General features: G+C 48.1%; 8 protein-coding genes across 8 annotated transcripts; 3 read left to right on the top strand and 5 right to left on the bottom strand.

Moving 5' to 3' along the window:
- Positions 1–119: 119 nt before the first annotated feature.
- Positions 120–508, bottom strand: BP5553_07775 (uncharacterized protein; the record flags this gene model as incomplete). The annotated part of the gene is made up of 2 exons (XM_032016398.1): positions 120–348; positions 408–508. 2 exons carry the CDS (start codon positions 506–508, stop codon positions 120–122), a joined length of 330 nt encoding a protein of 109 aa, XP_031867629.1.
- Positions 509–1,170: 662 nt separating this feature from the next.
- BP5553_07774 (Uncharacterized protein) lies at positions 1,171–2,960 on the bottom strand (the record flags this gene model as incomplete). The annotated part of the gene is made up of 2 exons (XM_032016397.1): positions 1,171–2,677; positions 2,734–2,960. The coding sequence occupies 2 exons, from the start codon at positions 2,958–2,960 to the stop codon at positions 1,171–1,173; spliced, it is 1,734 nt and encodes a 577-aa protein (XP_031867628.1).
- Positions 2,961–6,907: 3,947 nt separating this feature from the next.
- BP5553_07773 (Zn-dependent exopeptidase) lies at positions 6,908–8,113 on the top strand (the record flags this gene model as incomplete). The annotated part of the gene is made up of 1 exon (XM_032016396.1): positions 6,908–8,113. One exon carries the CDS (start codon positions 6,908–6,910, stop codon positions 8,111–8,113), a length of 1,206 nt encoding a protein of 401 aa, XP_031867627.1.
- Positions 8,114–8,343: 230 nt separating this feature from the next.
- Positions 8,344–9,261, bottom strand: BP5553_07772 (uncharacterized protein; the record flags this gene model as incomplete). Its single annotated transcript, XM_032016395.1, has 1 exon — positions 8,344–9,261. One exon carries the CDS (start codon positions 9,259–9,261, stop codon positions 8,344–8,346), a length of 918 nt encoding a protein of 305 aa, XP_031867626.1.
- Positions 9,262–9,734: 473 nt separating this feature from the next.
- Positions 9,735–12,779, top strand: BP5553_07771 (DNA repair protein MutS, III; the record flags this gene model as incomplete). The annotated part of the gene is made up of 4 exons (XM_032016394.1): positions 9,735–9,769; positions 9,855–10,188; positions 10,249–11,071; positions 11,122–12,779. The coding sequence occupies 4 exons, from the start codon at positions 9,735–9,737 to the stop codon at positions 12,777–12,779; spliced, it is 2,850 nt and encodes a 949-aa protein (XP_031867625.1).
- A 401-nt stretch (positions 12,780–13,180) lies between these two features.
- On the bottom strand, positions 13,181–14,186 carry BP5553_07770 (Uncharacterized protein; the record flags this gene model as incomplete). The annotated part of the gene is made up of 2 exons (XM_032016393.1): positions 13,181–13,948; positions 14,013–14,186. 2 exons carry the CDS (start codon positions 14,184–14,186, stop codon positions 13,181–13,183), a joined length of 942 nt encoding a protein of 313 aa, XP_031867624.1.
- Positions 14,187–14,498: 312 nt separating this feature from the next.
- Positions 14,499–16,300, top strand: BP5553_07769 (uncharacterized protein; the record flags this gene model as incomplete). The annotated part of the gene is made up of 3 exons (XM_032016392.1): positions 14,499–15,016; positions 15,067–15,783; positions 15,835–16,300. The coding sequence occupies 3 exons, from the start codon at positions 14,499–14,501 to the stop codon at positions 16,298–16,300; spliced, it is 1,701 nt and encodes a 566-aa protein (XP_031867623.1).
- Positions 16,301–16,394: 94 nt separating this feature from the next.
- BP5553_07768 (uncharacterized protein) lies at positions 16,395–18,671 on the bottom strand (the record flags this gene model as incomplete). The annotated part of the gene is made up of 1 exon (XM_032016391.1): positions 16,395–18,671. One exon carries the CDS (start codon positions 18,669–18,671, stop codon positions 16,395–16,397), a length of 2,277 nt encoding a protein of 758 aa, XP_031867622.1.
- Between the last annotated feature and the right edge of the window lie 358 nt (positions 18,672–19,029).

Raw genomic sequence — 19,029 nt, 5'->3', positions numbered from 1 at the left:
CAATAACCCGTCCTCCGTTTGATATTGACACGGAATCATACAGTACCGCACAGTACATGTTGTTCAGCCTCGAATACGCCTACTCCCCCGATCTACCCCAGAACTCCAAGGATGCAAATCTACTCTTCCATCACCGCGCCAGACCACTTTCGGGCAGCCTGGAGCTCAAAGAACGAACCCTTGAACGTAAGCACAGCACCGGCGGCCTCATCGCGATCATGCTGGCCCGCCTGTAGATGACCGTCGACGACTGCATTGACGCCTACACTTCGCTGTCCGACAAAGTCTTCGAGAAGAAGAGCCACCGAGTTACATTTGGAGGCAAGCTCCAGGGCAGGTTCGACATGACTGAGCTCGAGCGGGCCGTCAAGCAGATCTTGGTAGACTGCGGCTTGGCGAAGACGCACTAGTCAGAGGACTCTCCCGACACGCCTTGTAAGGCACATCGACTGGCAGAGTCGAAGAAGAAGAGGGAGAGGCAGATAGTTGCGGCAACCGGCCGGTACATCGCATCGTAGGCTGTCTTCAAGCAGATGTAGGCATGCGCCAACAACCTCGCGGGAAGGGAATGTTAGTCTAGCTGTTCTCTAGCTGCAATTCATTGTTTTCGATTATCTCTGACCACTGCTGATGTAGACGCCCTGTGGTCCCTTCCGAACGCCATTCAGTCAGCTGGGTGTACCTATATTGAATAACTTTCCCCACAGACCGCCCGACACTACCAAGCCCGAACGCTACCTCCTACCATAACGACCGGGTTCTCGACAAAATCGCTTGCGCAAGGTATTTGTCCTCTACGACTCGGCGGCGCGCGCGGACCGGATCACAAGTCGACTCTCAACACGGTCAATATTAAGAGGTAGGACTGGAGAATAAAGAATCGATCAATACAAAATGAGATTTAGAGATTCAGAAGTCACAGCAGACACCATCGTTCGAGGCAAGCCCCTCTGTTTAATTTTATCCTTAAAAGGAATTCGCACCGCGCACTACTTATAACTATGTCACCGGCTACCCATAACATTTTTATCTAAAATAAATGGCAAGAAATCAATTTACTTATTTTCAAGATCTCCACATTCGGTTCATTATTTAAATCGCTATCCCGTGAACTAGATTGGTGTGTATCTACGCGGCGGCAGGGAGAAAATATACTTAGTTTATCCTGCCTCATGAGCGACTGTCCGAATTGATAATGAAATCCACAACGTCAACTGCACCACTTCCTTCGTCGAGAAACACCCTGTCGACCTTGGCGTATATTCGGGGCAGATCCTCAACCTCGAGCTCCCAAGTATCTGACGGAATCTTCATTACGTGACCGAATGCCGGACAGCGAAAGGGTGCTCCATGCTTCGGTATCCAGTTAGGCAGTTCCATATCATCGTTTAGGGTGGTACCGGTAGTCTCGAAGGGCGAAGCACCGATGAAAAGAGAGCCTATAGGTTTCATAGTCTTCGAGATCCTCCTCAGAGTAATCGCAACACCTCCTCCCCAAGGTATCTCGAAGAAAAAAGATATCTCTTCGTCCCCAACTACATCCTCTTGTAATCGCAGAACTGTATCATGCCACTTATGACGCCAAGCCGGACCGCTCTTTGTGGTGGGTCTCTCTACCCCAATACACCTGAACGGAGATATCCATCGTCTGAGAAGAATGTCACCATTGCGGAGTTGAAATGGGCGTTGGGGCATGATATGTCGGGTTTGTGTCCAACTTTGGAAACGAGCATGACTGACAAAAATATCAACAAGGACAAGTTCTTTTGTACGCGAGTAATAACCATCTCCCCACGAGTGCAAAACCAATCCAACGAGTTGGCTCCCGGTGTTCCCGACGCGGCAGAGCAAAACAGCAAGTTCAGCTTTGTGTGGCTGAGAGATGGCCGGGCGGTCCCAGTATAAAGCCGATGCGAGAGTTTTTAAAATGACGAGGTCAAGAAGCGCGCCTCCGTTGACTATAGTCGGGGGGCGCCGTCGGTTAAGATGATGCGCGTATCCGTGGTCTACGGGCGATATTTCACTGGAAGTGTTGAAGTCCTGGGGGGACTCAGCGAAGAGCCCTAGAAGCGGCTCTCGCTGTTGCGGAGGCTTCCATGGAATTAAGCTGAGACCGAGTTCTTGTTCCCTATCGATAAGCCCGGAAGGATGGTCGACGATGCGTCCCCATGCGAACAGCGACTGATCGTGTGTTGTGTTCATGATAGCTTCTTGAAGTCTTCGGAAGGCTTTGAGGCCTTCTCCGTAAATCAGCGGAAGATTAACATCGAAAATCCCAAGCAGGCAGTACGCCATGTCTTCTGTCCGGGTGGTTTTTCTGCGAGAAGCCCATGACATTCGTCTGGCTATGCTAACATCTGTAAGATTTGCGCCTCTGAGGATATGTTCATCAATCCCCGTGATTGATGAGAGTAGGCCACAAAGTTCGTCTTTTGTTGCAATCTTCCGCCAATCCGTTGAATAGAATTCAACATTACGAGGGGCGATAAGTTCCTGCAGTGTCCATCCTCGAGTAAACCAGCGACATTTACGGAGTCTCTCATTCATAATTGCTGCATCTGCACACCATATGGCATCGGACAGGTAGACGTAGCAAACCGCGGCGTTCTCGTACCATCGAAACATTGCGTTGATAGCTTCAGCCAACTCGGCGCTACTTTTCTTATCGATGCAGCAGCTTGTTATGTCTCGTCAGTCACCTAGGAGTATTGGCACGGATTAAGATAAGCGTACGTATCGACCCATACCCAGTCAAATCCATCGATAGCTGCTTGCTCGCCGAACTTCTTGATTTTGCTGTAGCTTTTTGTGTGGCTGATGTCGGAAAATTCCATGTTTTCCCACTGCTGAAAATTAACTTCACCTTCGTCCCAAGTGTGGGAAAGAATGGCGTATGGTGGGACTTGGTCATCGGAGATGAAGTCTTTTATCTCCCAATTCTGCATGCTGATGAGTCTCATGTTGGCAGACCAACTCAACAGAATGATCAGGATGTATTCTGCTAGTTCGTCGATAGTCATATATCGGATATGAGGACACGAAGAATGATACTCTTGGTTCAGGCCATGGATACATCGGGCCAAGTGTTGGAAGTCCAAGCCTTAGAGGGATTTCAGCTGTGGCTGAGTATTAAGTAGTGACCAACTTGCAGCTTAAATCCTTCTAGTCTCTATAATTGGTGTCTAAGGACCTCAGGGAATGGCATGCGCAACCTGCACCCTGATTTATTGTCCATCATTTTGAGTGACATCTGTAATAGCACGGCACTAAAGGTATCTAGATACATAGTAACACTCTTAGACGGTTTCTGTCATCTTAGTGTTGCAAGGGATACCCCGCTCTGAGCTAAGGTCAATCAGTTAAAGTTGATGCCAAGCGCTGCAAGGGGTGTGTAGGAACAAAGTTGTGTTGCGCGCAAGAAAACCGGAAAGCTGATTGTGTAAGTGACCTATACTGTATAATATTAGCCATCTTGATGATTGCTGTTGAAATCCGGGCCCGGACCGCTAATATCACCTAAACCCTTACTCCGTAGGTATTAGTTCACTTGTCCCGTTGCACCCCTCAGCAAGCAGACGAAGTCACTAAATGCAGGGGTCAAATTCATCTAACCATAATAATACTAGTGCACCAGACAATGTGGGGCTAGTATAAAATCATAGAGTGTTTAGGACTGAAGCCGATTTCGAATGCGTCTATACTAATAAACCACCTCCTCACTTATTTAATCGGCCACAAGCGCAGCTCCTTAGCCTCATGGCTCATCATGTCGATGGAATATGCCGAAGCTGTCGCCCGGCCATAGGTCACACCACCGGCACTTGGGCCGCTAGGCTTGATATCCACCAAATCAATGGTGGCTCTACGAACGCCCATACTTTCCTGCCATCGGACGTGTTCATAGCAGAGACATGAGAGATACCAATCTTCCCGATGCCCTAGCCAAGAGGATCCTAATTCATCGCCGTGGCTTTATTTGTGAGCGTCACTTTAGAGTGAGTCAAGCTGCGTGATCCGGCCCCATCAACAGCGTGGTAGAAGTGTTCTGGAAATGGCGTTGCAGCCATCGAACGGCTCTTTATCTCAACCGCAGACCTCCAACTCTCTACAGCTCAGCCAACATGCGTCCGAACCACCGATATCCTCCAACCTTGAGAAAACATACCAAGGCCCGAACACCACTCAGCCTCTAGCACCTTTTATCGCCTCATCAAACCCCACGCAGCCCCTTTACGCTCCACCGGGGTGATTGTACGGGTAAGGTTACAATAGTCTCCCGATCAAGCCAGAGTCGTCCAGCTTGTGGTGCTAAGGATATCTGGGCGCTCCGGTGCCGCTTGCATCGTTTCTTTTTTAACCTTCATCCACAACATATAGCTCCCCTCCAGTCAAGAGCTTCTCCTTCGAAATGGATATGATCCGACACTTCTTCGAGCTGCTTAAATGGCGTGGAGCTGAAGCCAGACCCCCCGCGCTTGAAGCGTCACCCTTCCGAAAGCTTCCACCTGAGCTCATCCTCCACATAGCAAGCTATCTCCCACTTAAATCAGGTGCGAGCTTAGCCCTTTCCTGCCATGCTCTCCATTCATGCCTTGAGATGCAATGTCTGCAACCCCTCAAGAAGGCTGAGTGTTCAGTGGTAAATGGGTTTCTGCAACTCTTAGACCGAGACCTTCCCTGCCACCTCCTGTGCCCGCATTGCAACAAATTCCATTCTATGTCCTCGGCCGAAACCCATCTGCCGTCTCGACGTACGTTCCTAACTAGCAAGCCCTTGTTGGCATGCTGGAAGGCGGACTCAGGAAGTGATGTTAGAACGGCGACTCACTTCGAGTTCTCGTCGACGATCTTCCGAATGGCAATGAAAGCTCACAGGCAGGGCCACGACACTGCTAATTTGATCAACCTTCTATCCTACGGGACGACGAACTCTGTCCACAGTGGCTTTGTAGAGCAATATTCAGCTACAGCTCGAATCCAGGATGGCTCGCTCCTCGTGCGCGAGTAAAGAGTTTTTATGATACCATCCTCGCAAAAACTCCCTCTCCCATGGCACGGCGGCATTGACATCTGTCCTCACATCCAGTTCGCGACAATGCTGGGTCTGTATAGGTATGGAATACAAATTCCGCATTCGGACACAATTGAGAGATATGAGAATAGGCAAGGCATCATATATTGCGAGCATTGTTACACCGAGTTCCGAGTTGATTTCAAGGGCTATGGGAGAGATGGCAATGCAATGTTCGTTACAAGATGGATGGACATTGGAGAAGGTCGCGATCCAAGTGATTTCAAATGGGCAAGTCGACTTTGGTATCACGCAGGGACAATGAGAAGAAAAGTTATGTTTCGGCGAGGCTCTATTTGTGCGGCCTTTGAACAGAAGGTGGACTCTGAATTCAAGTTTGATTCTCTCTTAACTGCGCAGAATGAGAAGAATTTGCGAACGAAGAGTCCTTGGCCATGGCCTGAGAATGTCGAACTCTCGGGCGACAGAGTTAGACGATACTTCTTTGTTAGACATGGGACGTTCGTTCCTTTCTGAGCGAGGAAGGAAACGGCGATACCGTGGGCACCTTCAGTTATTCAAGGTCGATCAAGATATAAGCATATCGAACGACGCAAAGCTTGTTCGCAGTCACATTGGTCCTACAGCAATGTTTAATGAACTACAACTCTATGGGTCAAACTACCCTGCACAAGACCAAACCACTCACAAACCGCCCTAAGGTCACCTAAACTCTTGTCAGGCTAGCAGCCTGCATAAGAGATGATTTTGAGCCCATGGTTTAATGTCATTATAAGGCGCTTAAATTAATCCTGTACAACCTAGAGTGGTAAGGAGCACTATTTGAATCCCTTAATACTAAGAATAGACTTAGCACAATCAGTACCTTCCAGCCTACTATCGCTCTGCATTCCTCTAATTTAACCCTATTTTAAATCTAACCCTACTAGAATAGCGAATCAATTTAGCGCACTTGTTAGTAATGTACGTTCCTTTTTTATACTTGAGACGGAAGGATGCCGAATTATAGTACTACAATCGGAGTAGTGCTTAGTGACATATATAATTATTTCGTACTACAAATAGAAATATTCGGAATTGTAGCATGGCAAAGAGATACCATATCTGTACCTGCATTGCCATATTCTCGAAAAGCCAGCAGGGTTGATAAGCCGAACACTTCGACGTTTTCTTGATGCGTCGGCCTACTCGTTGCCTCATATCTCAACATACCCCACCTACGAAGTGGTTATGTCTAGTTCATGTATTGAACACCAGTGAAATAATGGTCAAAGTGACGTAATACAGGGCACCTATGCACTCATATATTGGAGGTTGAATAGTGCGAACGCGGCCGCAATTCGTAAGCAATTGATTTTCGAGCTGCACAACGTCGTAGGTAACCTCAATTTGAAAGTGACCCAGAGGTGCGATTAGCTTCAATTATAAGGCGGCATATTAAGTATATGGTAGGAGGAACTATAAAGCGAGTTAATACAACACATAGTGGCAGAGGTTGGTTAGGGACAAAGTGTGAAGTCGCTGATATAGTTCTTGGGAATACTCGACTTTCTGGTAGGACACTCAAATATACCAGTGAAATGCTTGGCACATCTGAATTGAGTAAAAAACGAAATAAAATCGCGATATCGGGCTCGTATTTGATTTATCTCAAAAGACGACTCATTACATCAAAGTGACTCAATAATGCGCCATTTTTGAAGGGTTCAGATGTCTTATAAAGGTGCGGACGTTAAGCCGTGAAACCTCAACAATTCCCACTCTCCATGCCCCCAATCGGTCCAATCAACTCGCCAAAGTCAAGTCGGTAAAGCTTAAACCACTTCCCTTCTCAATTCTTCCAATACTCGACCATCAACTTGCCAAACATTCAATATGAAGCTCCATACTCTTCCATTACATGCGTTGCTATTTAGCCAAGCATTCGCTCTAGTTCCCCCGGCCGCAATACCACAACACGGTCAACACCCCGTTCACGAGCGCACCAGCTCGACAGCATCCCTTCTATCGCTGCACAAAGACCTCGTTGAAATTGAATCAATCACCGGAAACGAAAACGGCGTCGGGAAATACCTAATTCAGTACCTGGAGGCCCAAAATTTCACTGTTGAAACACAAGACGTCGGCTCCGCAACAAATGCCTCGCGCCAAAATATTCTGGCATACCTCGGTAGCAAGCGGGAGACAAGAGTATTGATATCATCACACATCGATGTCGTCCCGCCCTACTGGCCGTATGAGAGAAGAGGCGATGAGATATGGGGCCGCGGCACTGTCGATGCGAAAGGCAGCGTGGCCACGCAAATAACAGCCGTGGAAGAGCTCCTAGCTGAAGACAAAATTTGCCCCGGGGATATCGCTCTGCTTTTCGTTGTCGGAGAAGAAAAGGGCGGCGATGGAATGATCAAGGCCAATGACTTGGGATTGAAGTGGGAAGCGGTTATTTTCGGTGAGCCGACCGAATTAAAGCTTGCCAGTGGCCATAAGGGCATCATGGGCGTGACTCTCCGGGCCCATGGCAAGGCCGCGCATTCTGGGTATCCCGAGCTGGGCAAGAGTGCTAATGAGATGCTGATCTCTGGATTGTATGCCTTGCTACATACTGATCTACCATGGAGTGAAAAGTATGGTAATACGACGCTTAATATTGGGAGAATCGAGGGGGGCGTTGCAGCGAACGTTATCCCTGAGGATGCCAGTGCCAGCCTGGCGTTGAGGATTGCGGATGGGGAACCTACTGATTTGGCCGAGATATTATTGAAGGCCCTAAATACGACGGGTGAGGTGTTTAATTCGACTTTCCAGTATGGATATGGACCAATCGATATCGATGCCGACGTACCAGGTAATATCACCCTTGAAATGTCTATGGATATCGTGACTAATACTTTTTCAGGATTTGAAACCATTGTTGTCAACTATGGAACAGATATTCCCAATCTAAAGGGCGACCACAAGAAGTATTTGTACGGGCCAGGTTCTATCTTGGTGGCTCACAGCGACCACGAGCATCTGAACGTGTCGGATCTAGTGGACGCCGTCAAGGGCTACAAGCTCTTGATTGAGCACGCATTAGCATAATGTAATGAGAACCAATCTTGGTATTGTGCCATTTGAATACATACCTATTTATTATATATCTATTATATATTGTTCGTTCGTTTTCTTTCGCAACTTGAACATCTTGTGGGTTGTGAGAAATATCTCCTTTCCCCCGACTTCGGGTGTCATAATTTCTAAATAGAGGATGACTAGATAAAGAGCGCGCATTTACATGGTCGATGAACCTATGTTCGTATTGTAGACAAGTTCTATTTAAATAGAGGACTGTCGAGAATCTCTAAATAGTCACGAGCCCAGTATATCTTTTTTGCCCCTCCACCATCTGTTTCCCGGAACTCCTTTACATGTGAAAACTCAAGGCCGCTCCAATCTACATTACCATGTCCATCGTCACGTATGATAATACCAATAATACCATCCTCAGTTAGACATTCAATATCCGTCCCCGAATCCCCAACATAAACAGGAGCAATACCATCTAACCCACACTTTCCTAAAGATCCATTTTCCCCCCAAAGCTGCAATAGCGCTTTCATCGCAGCTAGTTTGTCATCAGAAGTGGCAACTACCTGTCCATTCAAATCCGAACGCTCGATTTTTGGCCCCTGAAGAACTCCCCTCTCATCTGGAGTATTGGTCAGTATCTCCACACCGTCAACATTCCCACCCCCGGCTTCCACAACACCTTGAACAAAGCCTTTCGAAAAATTCACAGATATAATGCCCCATACCCCAGCTTCAGACCCCTCCACCCTCTCACGAAACTTCCGGAACCCATTCCTCACAACGACATCACCATCTCGGACAGCCTTCTTCCCTAGCCCAATCCACTCCTCATCCCCAATCCCCCCAAAGATTCCCGATGCACTAACGCGGTCAAAACTCTTAATCTCCACGGGACGTAGGCCTCTATAATAATTTATTTCTTTGCCCAGCGTATTCCGGTCTTGTTTTAGGGGACGGTAATTTTTCTCGTGGTGTGAGAAGTCTGTGGCGTAGTTGGATATTATAGATTCGTGTGCCTTGGTGAAGTCACGCCCGAGGGAGGCCTGTCTTGAGATAGCCAACTGAAATATTGTAGAGATTGTATCCTTAGTGGTGATTGTGCCGTCGAAATCGAGGATGAAGGGTCTTGGTCTTGATGGTGGGTACGTTGGGGTTGACATTTTGGTGTGGATGGAAGCTTGTCGATGCGGAACGGCATAAAAATTTATTGGCTTTGGTTTAATGAAGGAACGGGGGATGTTTTTGGATTTGAACATTTATAATAGAAAAGCGGTTGAGTTTAGTATATGAGTTGGTTGTTTGCAATGATTGGGGTGTGTAAAGTTGGTTCGGCTACAGTGCTGCACCGAGCCGTTTGGTGTGGATTTCAGCAAACGCAACGACAAACGGATGCCACTTATCGAATTGAAGCCGGATGTCATAAATATAAAAAACACAAGTCCCGGCATATTTTTTCTATCAAACTCAAGCTCAGTTGCACCTCTCAGCTACATCAAAGTCACGTGATCTGGAAATGATAATGTGGAGTCGGTGATTTCCCCTTTTCTTCCATCTTCAATTATTCGAGGTTAACTTCATCCTCAATAAGCAAACCAATGTTGCGCCCGCATCGCGTACCTCGGGTTGCTACATCATGGCAGACGATACTTCCAAAACTTCAACTTCGATGTTTGCACGCGCGGGATAACAACGAACCTCACCTCCGAAATGATGCACTCCGTTTCTCGCGTCCGCCCTGGCGCGTCCCTAATAGGGGCGCAAAAAGGAAGACCACTGTTAAACTTGGGGATCTACTTGGAGCTCTCCCCCCTCTTGAAAATGCTTCCAATTCCAAACTCGAGGACCTTCCTCAAGGGCTTCTTCCACTAGAGCCCTTACAGTTGGAGGAAGAGTCTCCTGCTCTGCCTCCTGTACTGCTGCAAGTCCGCAGCAACATGGCGAGATTTCAAAATTGCGTGCTTCTAACTCGTGTTGGTGGTTTCTACGAATTGTATTTTGAGAATGCGACTGAGTTTGGCCCGCTTTTGAATTTAAAAGTTGCACAGAGGAAGACAGGTCCGAAGACCAACCCGGTTTATGTGCCTATGGTACGCTTTCTTCCTTATTTTTCAACGGTGTTGGTAATAGGTGCTAATAGAGTATATTAGTCGGGGTTTCCTTTCTTCCAGCTGGATCGCTATCTTAAGATTCTTGTCCAGGATTTGAATCGTTACGTTGCTATTGCGGAAGAGTTTCGCAATGATGCAGAGGCCAGATCGAAAGCTGGTGGTTTGATGAACGATAGAAAAGTGTCTCGTATCATCACTCCTGGCACTTTGATTGATGAGAATTTTATGGACCCGTTTACCAATAACTACGTCCTTGCCCTTCATGCCCAAAAGCCCGCTAAGGATGAGATGGAAAACTCAGAGGTCAAGAGCGATCATCCTGTGCCCCTTAATCTCGCTGAGATGCCTATCGGCCTCGCGTGGCTGGACCTGTCCACTGGCCATTTCTTCACTCAATCTACGACATTTGGAAATCTGCCGTCATTTTTAGCTCGCATTGGTCCCCGGGAAATTGTTTTGGACGAGGATATTGAGAAGTCGAAAGACCATGGGATTCTTAGTGTTCTTGCAGAGGAGCGCCACCTTATTACCTACATAACTCCATCTGCCGTTAAACCCATCAAGGATTGGGCACCCATGCTAGAATCACCGGTACCTCCAAGAACGGTAAATGATTTCGCTCCCGAAGAAGTGGCAGCTGGCAGTACACTACTCCAATATGTCGAGGAACGACTGCAAGGCTCGAATATGAAACTTCAACCACCGATGAGGCAGCTTGATACGATGGGAATAGACAAAAACACCATGCGGGCGCTGGAAATCAAGAAGACTATGCGCGATGATCTTGATACTGGGAGTTTGTTGAACACAGTTCGGAGGACTGTCACTAAGGGCGGCGCGAGGTTGCTTGATAACTGGCTGAGTACCACAACCCATTCATTGCATTGTTCTGATGACCGCTAATCCAAACAGGCTCTCCGTCCACTTCGATTGGTGTGATTAATTCTCGTCTTGATCTTGTGACGTACATGTTGGAGAATGAGACATTTAGAGAACGCATCGCTGTTCTCCTAAGACGAAGCCACGATTCCCATCGTTTGTTGCAAAAATTTGCCTTCGGTCGAGGGGATCCGGATGATCTATTAGGATTGGCTAGCACGATACGTGCAACACAAGAACTTAAGGTGACCCTTACTCAGAATACAGCTGAAGATGAATGTATGAGAGAAATGATTTCCCGTATCAATCTCGACGGACCGAGCGCACTTGCGGACCGGGTTGAAGAGGCTATAGATGAGGAAGGAGTAGTTCAACAGCAAATCATGGAAGATGGCGAAGTGGGAGAGATGCAAGCTCTTGCAGAAGCTGTCGTCATTTCTGAAGGCTCCCGAGAAGATGCTAACATCCTCCCAAAAAAGAAGAAGAAGCCCACAAGTATCAAAGAATACTACTCCGATGACAACGAAACCTGGATCATGAAGCCTGCGGCAAGCCCAACGCTGCAGCGACTTCACCAAGATCTAGTAGAATTGGCAGCTAAAAAGCAAGCCCTGGCCGAAGATCTCAGCAACCGCTTAGGGGCATCAAGTCTCACCCTCCGTTCTACTCCTGGCCTAGGTCACATCTGCCACATCAAAGGCAAAGACATAAAGCGAGAGTTGGTAGAAGGAAAACGGGTCAGTTCAAGCAGAACTACCAGCTCGTTCCACCATCCTGAATGGACCAGTCTCGGTGGCCGCATCGACCGATGTAGAGACCATATCAGGGCAGAAGAGCAGCGTGTGTTTCGCCAACTCCGAGAGCAAGTTATTTATAATATCGTCAAACTTCGACGTAATGCTATCGTGCTCGACGAACTCGACGTCGCTAGTTCCTTCGCTCTCCTAGCTGCGGAAAAGAACTGGACTCGGCCAATCTTGAATCGTACCTCCACACACAAAATCGTTGGTGGGCGCCACCCTACTGTCGAAGGTGGTCTTGAGAGGGAAGGACGCGGTTTCACTACAAATGACTGTTTCGTTGGGGATGTCGAACGAACATGGTTGATTACGGGGCCAAACATGGCTGGCAAGAGTACATTCCTGCGACAGAACGCCTTGATTACCATTCTTGCCCAAGTAGGCTCATATGTTCCTGCAGAGTATGCAGAGATTGGCATCGTGGACCAGATATTCAGCCGTGTAGGATCAGCAGATGATTTATATCGTGACCAGTCGACTTTCATGGTCGAGATGCTGGAAACGGCCGCGATCCTCAGACACGCTACCTCGTGCTCCTTCGTGATCATGGACGAGATAGGACGAGGCACAACACCTACTGATGGCACGGCCGTGGCATTTGCATGTCTACATCACCTGTACCATCTTAATAAATGCAGGACTTTATTCGCGACACATTTTCATGACTTGGCCGATATGGCAATTAAAGGGGACATGAAGGGTGTTGGCTTTTATTGCACGGATGTGGAGGAGGATGAGGGTGGTGGAGAGGGCTTTAGGTATGTGCATAGGTTGAGGCAGGGGGTTAACAGGCGGAGTCACGCTCTTAAGGTTGCAAGGTTGGCAGGGCTGCCGGAGGAAGCTATTAATGTTGCGAAGGCTGTATTGGAAAGGCAGGGTGGATCTGTATAATATTTCGTTAGTCTTGTGTACATAGACATGAGCGAAAATTGTATTATAAGAGGACAAATTGAGCAGTCAGGAAAAAATTAGAGTTGTTATTTTTAGTCTTCAAGGAGAGGTCTCCGTTAAGGGTTAAAAAGCTGTTAAGTGAATCATCACATGCTTGGGGAAGGGGATGCAAAAAAAGAATGAGATAATAACTGACCTTTTGTTCGTAGCTTTGGGTGCTAATAAAGCAGACTATGGGTATCCCAGCATTCATATCACCTCACTTCTGATATGGAGAGCGTATTTGCAGATATGTGCTTTGTGAGCTACATCATAGTACCCGCAAATGGTCTATATCATCTATGCACGACCTATGCCGTAGTCCCAATTGCTCGGCAATCCTATGCAAGACCCAGACTAATTTAGTCGAACATACCTCCGAATCCCTCATCTGCAGAGTCCTCGGCCTCGGATTCCTCCTTGGCGGCCTCAACAGGGGCAGCAGCGGCGGCTCCTCCACTGGAAGCAGCTGGAGCAGCAGCGGCATAAGCATCGGGGTTAGCGATGCGGTCCTTCAACTCGTCAATCTCAGACCAGCTGTACTCGGTGCCGATGGCAACAGCCAAAACGTTCTTGTAGCTGTTGACGACGGAGTGCATGACAGATGGAAGGGTTGGGAAGTTTGTAGCCAAAGAGATGGCTGCAATGGTTGTAATAGCGCTTGAGAACGACTTGAGAAGTTGAGCCTCCTCAATGTCGAGAACATTTGGCGGGAAGGTGTTGCCCTGGTCGTAGACCTGGGAGATACCCATACCGTAGGTGAAGGGTGAGATGTTCAACATGTTGAGCAGGGTAGCCTCTGAAGCTCCGACCTTGTTTCCAGCCTCGACAAGCTTCAAGTCCGTAGTAATTTCAATGGTACCACGGGCAATCTTGGTTGGGACACCAAGGGCCTGGAAGAAAGAGGTCTTTCCGGGTTCCATACCAGTGTTACCGGCCGGGACGAACACATCGGCGGGGGCAACGGCACCAGCTCTGGCAGGAGCAGCAACCTTGTTGTCGAAAATCTTGGCTCGGATGTCTTTAAGATCGGCATTGGTGAAGACGAATCCAATATTGCCCTTGACGAAGGGGAGAAGGCGCTCGTATTCGGGGTTGTCGTTCATGAAGCCTTTGATAGCACGACGGACCTGTGAAAAATTAAGATTAGAAGCTGCGCATAATTGACAGTATGCGAAGAGTTTATTATCTTACCATAGTGTTCTTGCCCATCAAGACGACAGCCTCGCCACGGAGAGCATGTCTAATCTCGTGCATCTGCTGAGAAGAGACATTGTCAACGGTGACGATGAAAATGCTTTTGTACTCCTCGAGGAGCTGCTTCAGCTTGTCGAAGTAGCCGGCCTTATTTGCTGATCTGCCCCCCATATCTTCTTATATTGAAGCTAGGATGTTTAAGGGTCAGATTTATAGATTGAAATGGGAGTTACTCTTGAAGAGTTGTGGAAAGTTGCAGATTGTTGAGCGTCGCGAAATTCATCGGCGTCAATTTTCCAAATATTATTGTGGGAGCGGCTGCTTAGCTTGGGATTGTCGGCTGCCGCTGATTGGCCAATATCAACATCACGTGATAGCTATATAAATTTATCGATCGTATGTTTGAGAAAGCCTTCAACATCATAACTAAAACATCTTCGGAATCTGTGCAACCAGTGCCAGATTTGTAGATTTAGTGAGAGAATGCCTTACCAGTATATCAAGAAATGTGGCAATCTCCTCGCCGCCGCAAGAGGTTCGAATATCGACATATTTAACTCAGCTGACGGCTCATTATGCTCAACATGGAGCTCTGCTCCTGCTCCTGCCCAAGTTTCTCAAAATGCGAGCTCAATTCCTGAAGACACAGATGCCAATTTGGCTGCTCAAGAGCCTCAGCCAGCATCCGTGGAGAATGAGGTGAATACAACGTCTCCTCCAGCAAAAAGAAGAAAACTCTCTTCAACTGAAGATGGGAAGAACATTGAGTCTAAGGAAGATATTAAGGAGCCCGAAAAAGGAGGAAAGAACGAAAAGAAGCAGAAGCAAAACAAGAGACCAGGATCTTCTTCCTCTGGACTCGAAGCCCCTGCTGTGATTGCTCTGGCCGTGACCAAGAATGCTCAGCATGTGGTTGCCATCACCGGGGAAGACAAAAGCATCCGGGTTTTCGAAGTTATAGAGAAACATGGAATACCGCAGCTGAACCATATTAGCCAGAGGTTTGTCAAGTCTACCTTTAGAATGAAATAATATATCTAATAAGTAACAGAGCTATGCCTAAACGGCCATCATCTCTCGCCATTACGGACGACTCCTGGACCATCATCAGCGCCGATAAATTTGGCGACGTTTACTCCCTCCCATTACTGCCCTCAGAAGTTACTCCTCAGGCTCAGGCGACGAGAGCATCCTCTATGGCATCAGAACGGCCTTACAAACCTGCAGCCAATGAACTAACCATCCATTCGCAACGCAATCGTAAAGCGCTAGAGAACCAAAGGCGGCACGGAAATGCAGCGCCCGAGAAGATTGCACCCACTTTTGAGTGCAATCTCTTACTTGGACATGTCTCAATGCTTACGGATCTCTTGGTCGTGACTCTAAATGACCGGAATTATATTATCACTGCCGATAGGGATGAGCATATCCGCGTCTCACGCGGCATCCCACAAGCACATATCATTGAAAACTTCTGTCTTGGCCATAAAGAGTTTATTAGTCGCATTTGCATACCGAATGAGCGACCGGAGGTACTCATTTCTGGTGGAGGGGATGATTACTTGAGTGTTTGGAACTGGGAAGCTGGCAAACTGCTATCTCAGGCTCCCATTAAAAGCTATGCTACGGATGTGCTAAGTGAGCGGATGAACGAAGCGGATAGAACGGCGTTGAAGGAATCTCAGAAGGTTGCTGTCTCGGGGATCTTTCACACCCGACAATCTTCTAATGGTGGATTCCTTGATTTGATCCTTGTGGCCTGCGAAGCGTCAGTCCCTCTTCCTCTGTCGTTGGTCGTCATGTTACTAACCTGAGCTAGCATTCCCGCACTTTTCATATTCTCCCTCACCGCAAACAACGTGTTGGAATACACGCAAACCCTCAAATTACAGGGGAACGCATTATCTGTAGCTACGGATCTCCCTACACTCGAGGTGGGCAAACGAATGCTCGTCTCCATCGACGATATATACGAGCCCGGCTCGGCCACTCAGCTGAGACCAGTCGGTGATAATATAACCAACCCTCTCCAGGCTTTCGTTTTTGAGAACGGTGTGTGGGTTACGGACGAAGGTTTTAAGATGGCATTGGTGAAAGATGATGAAGCGTTGGCGGGTCGGGATGGTAACAACAGCCGACTTCAGAATCTGTTGTATAGTATCGAAAACTTGCGTAAAAGAGATGGCGAGGAGAGGGGCGGTGAAGCAGCTGGGGATGATATTACGCAAGACGCCGGCCAAGAAACCGGTGCTGTCCAGGACGAAGATGTTCAAGTTACTGGTTGAATATATGATAATCGACCTTCAACCGCAAGTTCACACCCCAGAAGTGTAAAACCGAAATATATAATAGCACATTGAATAGTTACATATAGCTCATCTAGCCTATGATGCCAAAATGAAAATCGCCCTCCAAAGATCGCTGTCTTCGCTCTATCCTCTGGGCGGTCTGAATATGGTACATTCTCCAATGATACACTAGCGTATCTACAGCCTCTGCTACCTGTTTCCCTTCAACCTGATAAATCCAGGAAATAGCCCATTCCAATCTTTCTTGGGAAACCCTGCCATGTTTGAGCAATTCTCTAGTGAGAGCAGCATGGCATATGGCCCTGGTCATATCCGGTGTTATAGATTCCCCGCGTATCCGCAAGTAAAGAAAACAACGCTCGACATTTCTCAACGCTGTCCTCGGGGCTAGAAATTTGGATTGTGCGAATGCGTATGCCATATCCCGAATAAGCCCGTTCATCGCGGGCGATAGGCCGTCGTGGGGATCATTTGAGAAACCGGGCCACTCGTAGAACGGGACGTTTCCGTAATCAGATATTCTTAGCATGTCCCAGATCAAATCCGGTGAAAATTTGGTATCTTGGATCAGCGAAAAGATAAACGGCCCGCACCGAGTGAGACGCACGTCTCTGGCACTTGCACCCCATAAGCGAAAAACATCGTACGCGGCTCGAGCATTCTGGGGGGCCAATTTACGCAAAATCTTGCCCATTACTGGCCCCGGGAGCTGCAACCGACAGCGCTGTACTGAACGGAGGACCCTGGGAATGAGAGTGTGATTATCTAGCCTTAATAGCACTGTAACAAGCTCGTATACGTTGAACCAAGATAGTTCCTGATAACTGTCCAGTAAACCAATTAGCCCGGATAACGTTCGGTGACAAATTGGTTTTGCCTTCCAGGTGCGTTCGGAAATAGATGGATGTTTTATAACCCCTCGGTTGATCCAGTATCTTAGGATAATGGAACCCGCGAGAGATTCATCAAGTGGGCTTCCGGATGACTCCAAAATCTGCCATGCACTTACGAAGTTGTTTTCGTGCTTAGGCGTAATGTCTACAACCAAAGATAGCCAATGATACCGTAGCTTTGAAGTGGATTCTTTGGGAGTGTCCTTCAAAAGTTTGGCGATACCATCGGAACATGGCTTGATTATACTCCATAAAACATCTTCGTCCTTGGTGATAGTCGCGAGAGTCTCAGTAAGAGTTCTGGCAGAACGTTCGGTTGAGGAAAAAATGCTATACTTGGCTTCGCCAAATGCATTTATACCCCGAAGGATGTCAACTCGAGCCTTTTGGATGTCTTTCCGGGCTTCAGCGAAATCGACGTTTGTTGTTGGGCAGCCGTGTAGGGCGGCAATTGAACTGTCCAGATCCAATAGTCGATGATCTGCGCGAGTGACAGCGTTGGCAGCTGTGACAGCATCAACTGAACATAATTCGGCATCCGTCGGATCTTGATTGTCAAGCCAAGACTCCGCCCAGGCATATATTAGTTGATGTAGACCATCTCCCATCCTGTTGTGTTGAGCGATAGAAGCGGAACGAATAATGCTGCTTGCCATCGTATAAACTTCGGGTGTAATCGTCAGTTCCGATAGACGACATAGGAGCTCGTCCAATATAACACCATCGAAGTCCGCAAGTTGAATGGTCTTGCTTGTGGACATCCCGTTCCACACTGTCTGGTACAACGCAAGGCGATGCTGTTCGGACAACATTGGGTCGGCTAAGACCGCCCGTAGTTCGTTTGTTACTGCTGGGCCAACAATGACTTGTAGAGTGGTATCGGAAACTTCTCCTTGTCTGAAATTTCGCCTGAGTCGTTTATTGAACTTTTGGCAGCAGTTGTTGACATGGACTGTACTACCCTGACGCCGAATACCCCTTCGAAAACGAGAGAGGTTCGCAGCCAATCCCAGGTCCGTAGGAGGCTTCTGGCTTGGCTTGGTGTTGCTTTCCAACTCATACATCGCTGCGGTGGGTGGAGACTGAACAGTCGATCTTGGTAACCGGCTCACGGGCACGTCCACTGAGGCTTCTGGCGTTGGAGAGCGCGTGGTAGGTGCCTCCCACTGGAAACTGGTCCTATCTTCCCCCCCAAATATATTCCACAGAGATCCAAATGTGAATGGAGAAGTAGGGGTAGGCTCAGAGGCGTACGCCATTCGTCTTTTTCCGAGTCGTCTTCGAGCCTCCAAGGGACCTGGCACAAAGCTGCCATGGCGCTTTGTGGTGGTCGAGTGGAGGGCAAACCGCTGGAAGGCATGGTGTAACGCATCGTCGGATATCCATATCGTATCGGAGGATGGGGGAAGCTTGCGCTGCACTGCTCGGCGGCAGGCAAAAGTGCAGCTGGGCATGAGCTACCAGATTTGTTTCTTCGGCATGGATGGGGATGGTCGCATGCTAATTCAGCATCGGTAGGTTCGCAAAAGAAGTGTATAAAGCTGTAGGCCCCGTTAGGGATGTCGTCGAGGCCCAATTGATGTGCCGGCAGCACCGTGAAGCTTGGAGACTGGATTGGAAATGAGATCGCGGTCGAAATTGTTGAAGTCGCTAATACAACAGCGTAGTAAATCTGACCAGGCTTGGCTGGTGCTCGGCGCCACACAATCTGGCCCCGGCTGGCCGGTAGACTGTCCCTCCAGCCTTGGTGGGGGAGAATAAACATGAGAGACAAACATAATGCCTTGGACATCTCCCACTCGAGTAAAATCC

Source organism: Venustampulla echinocandica (genome assembly GCF_003357145.1).
Source record: "Venustampulla echinocandica strain BP 5553 chromosome Unknown scaffold_6, whole genome shotgun sequence".
NCBI classification, from domain to species: domain Eukaryota; kingdom Fungi; phylum Ascomycota; class Leotiomycetes; order Helotiales; family Pleuroascaceae; genus Venustampulla; species Venustampulla echinocandica.
This window is presented reverse-complemented; position numbering and strand designations above follow the sequence as displayed.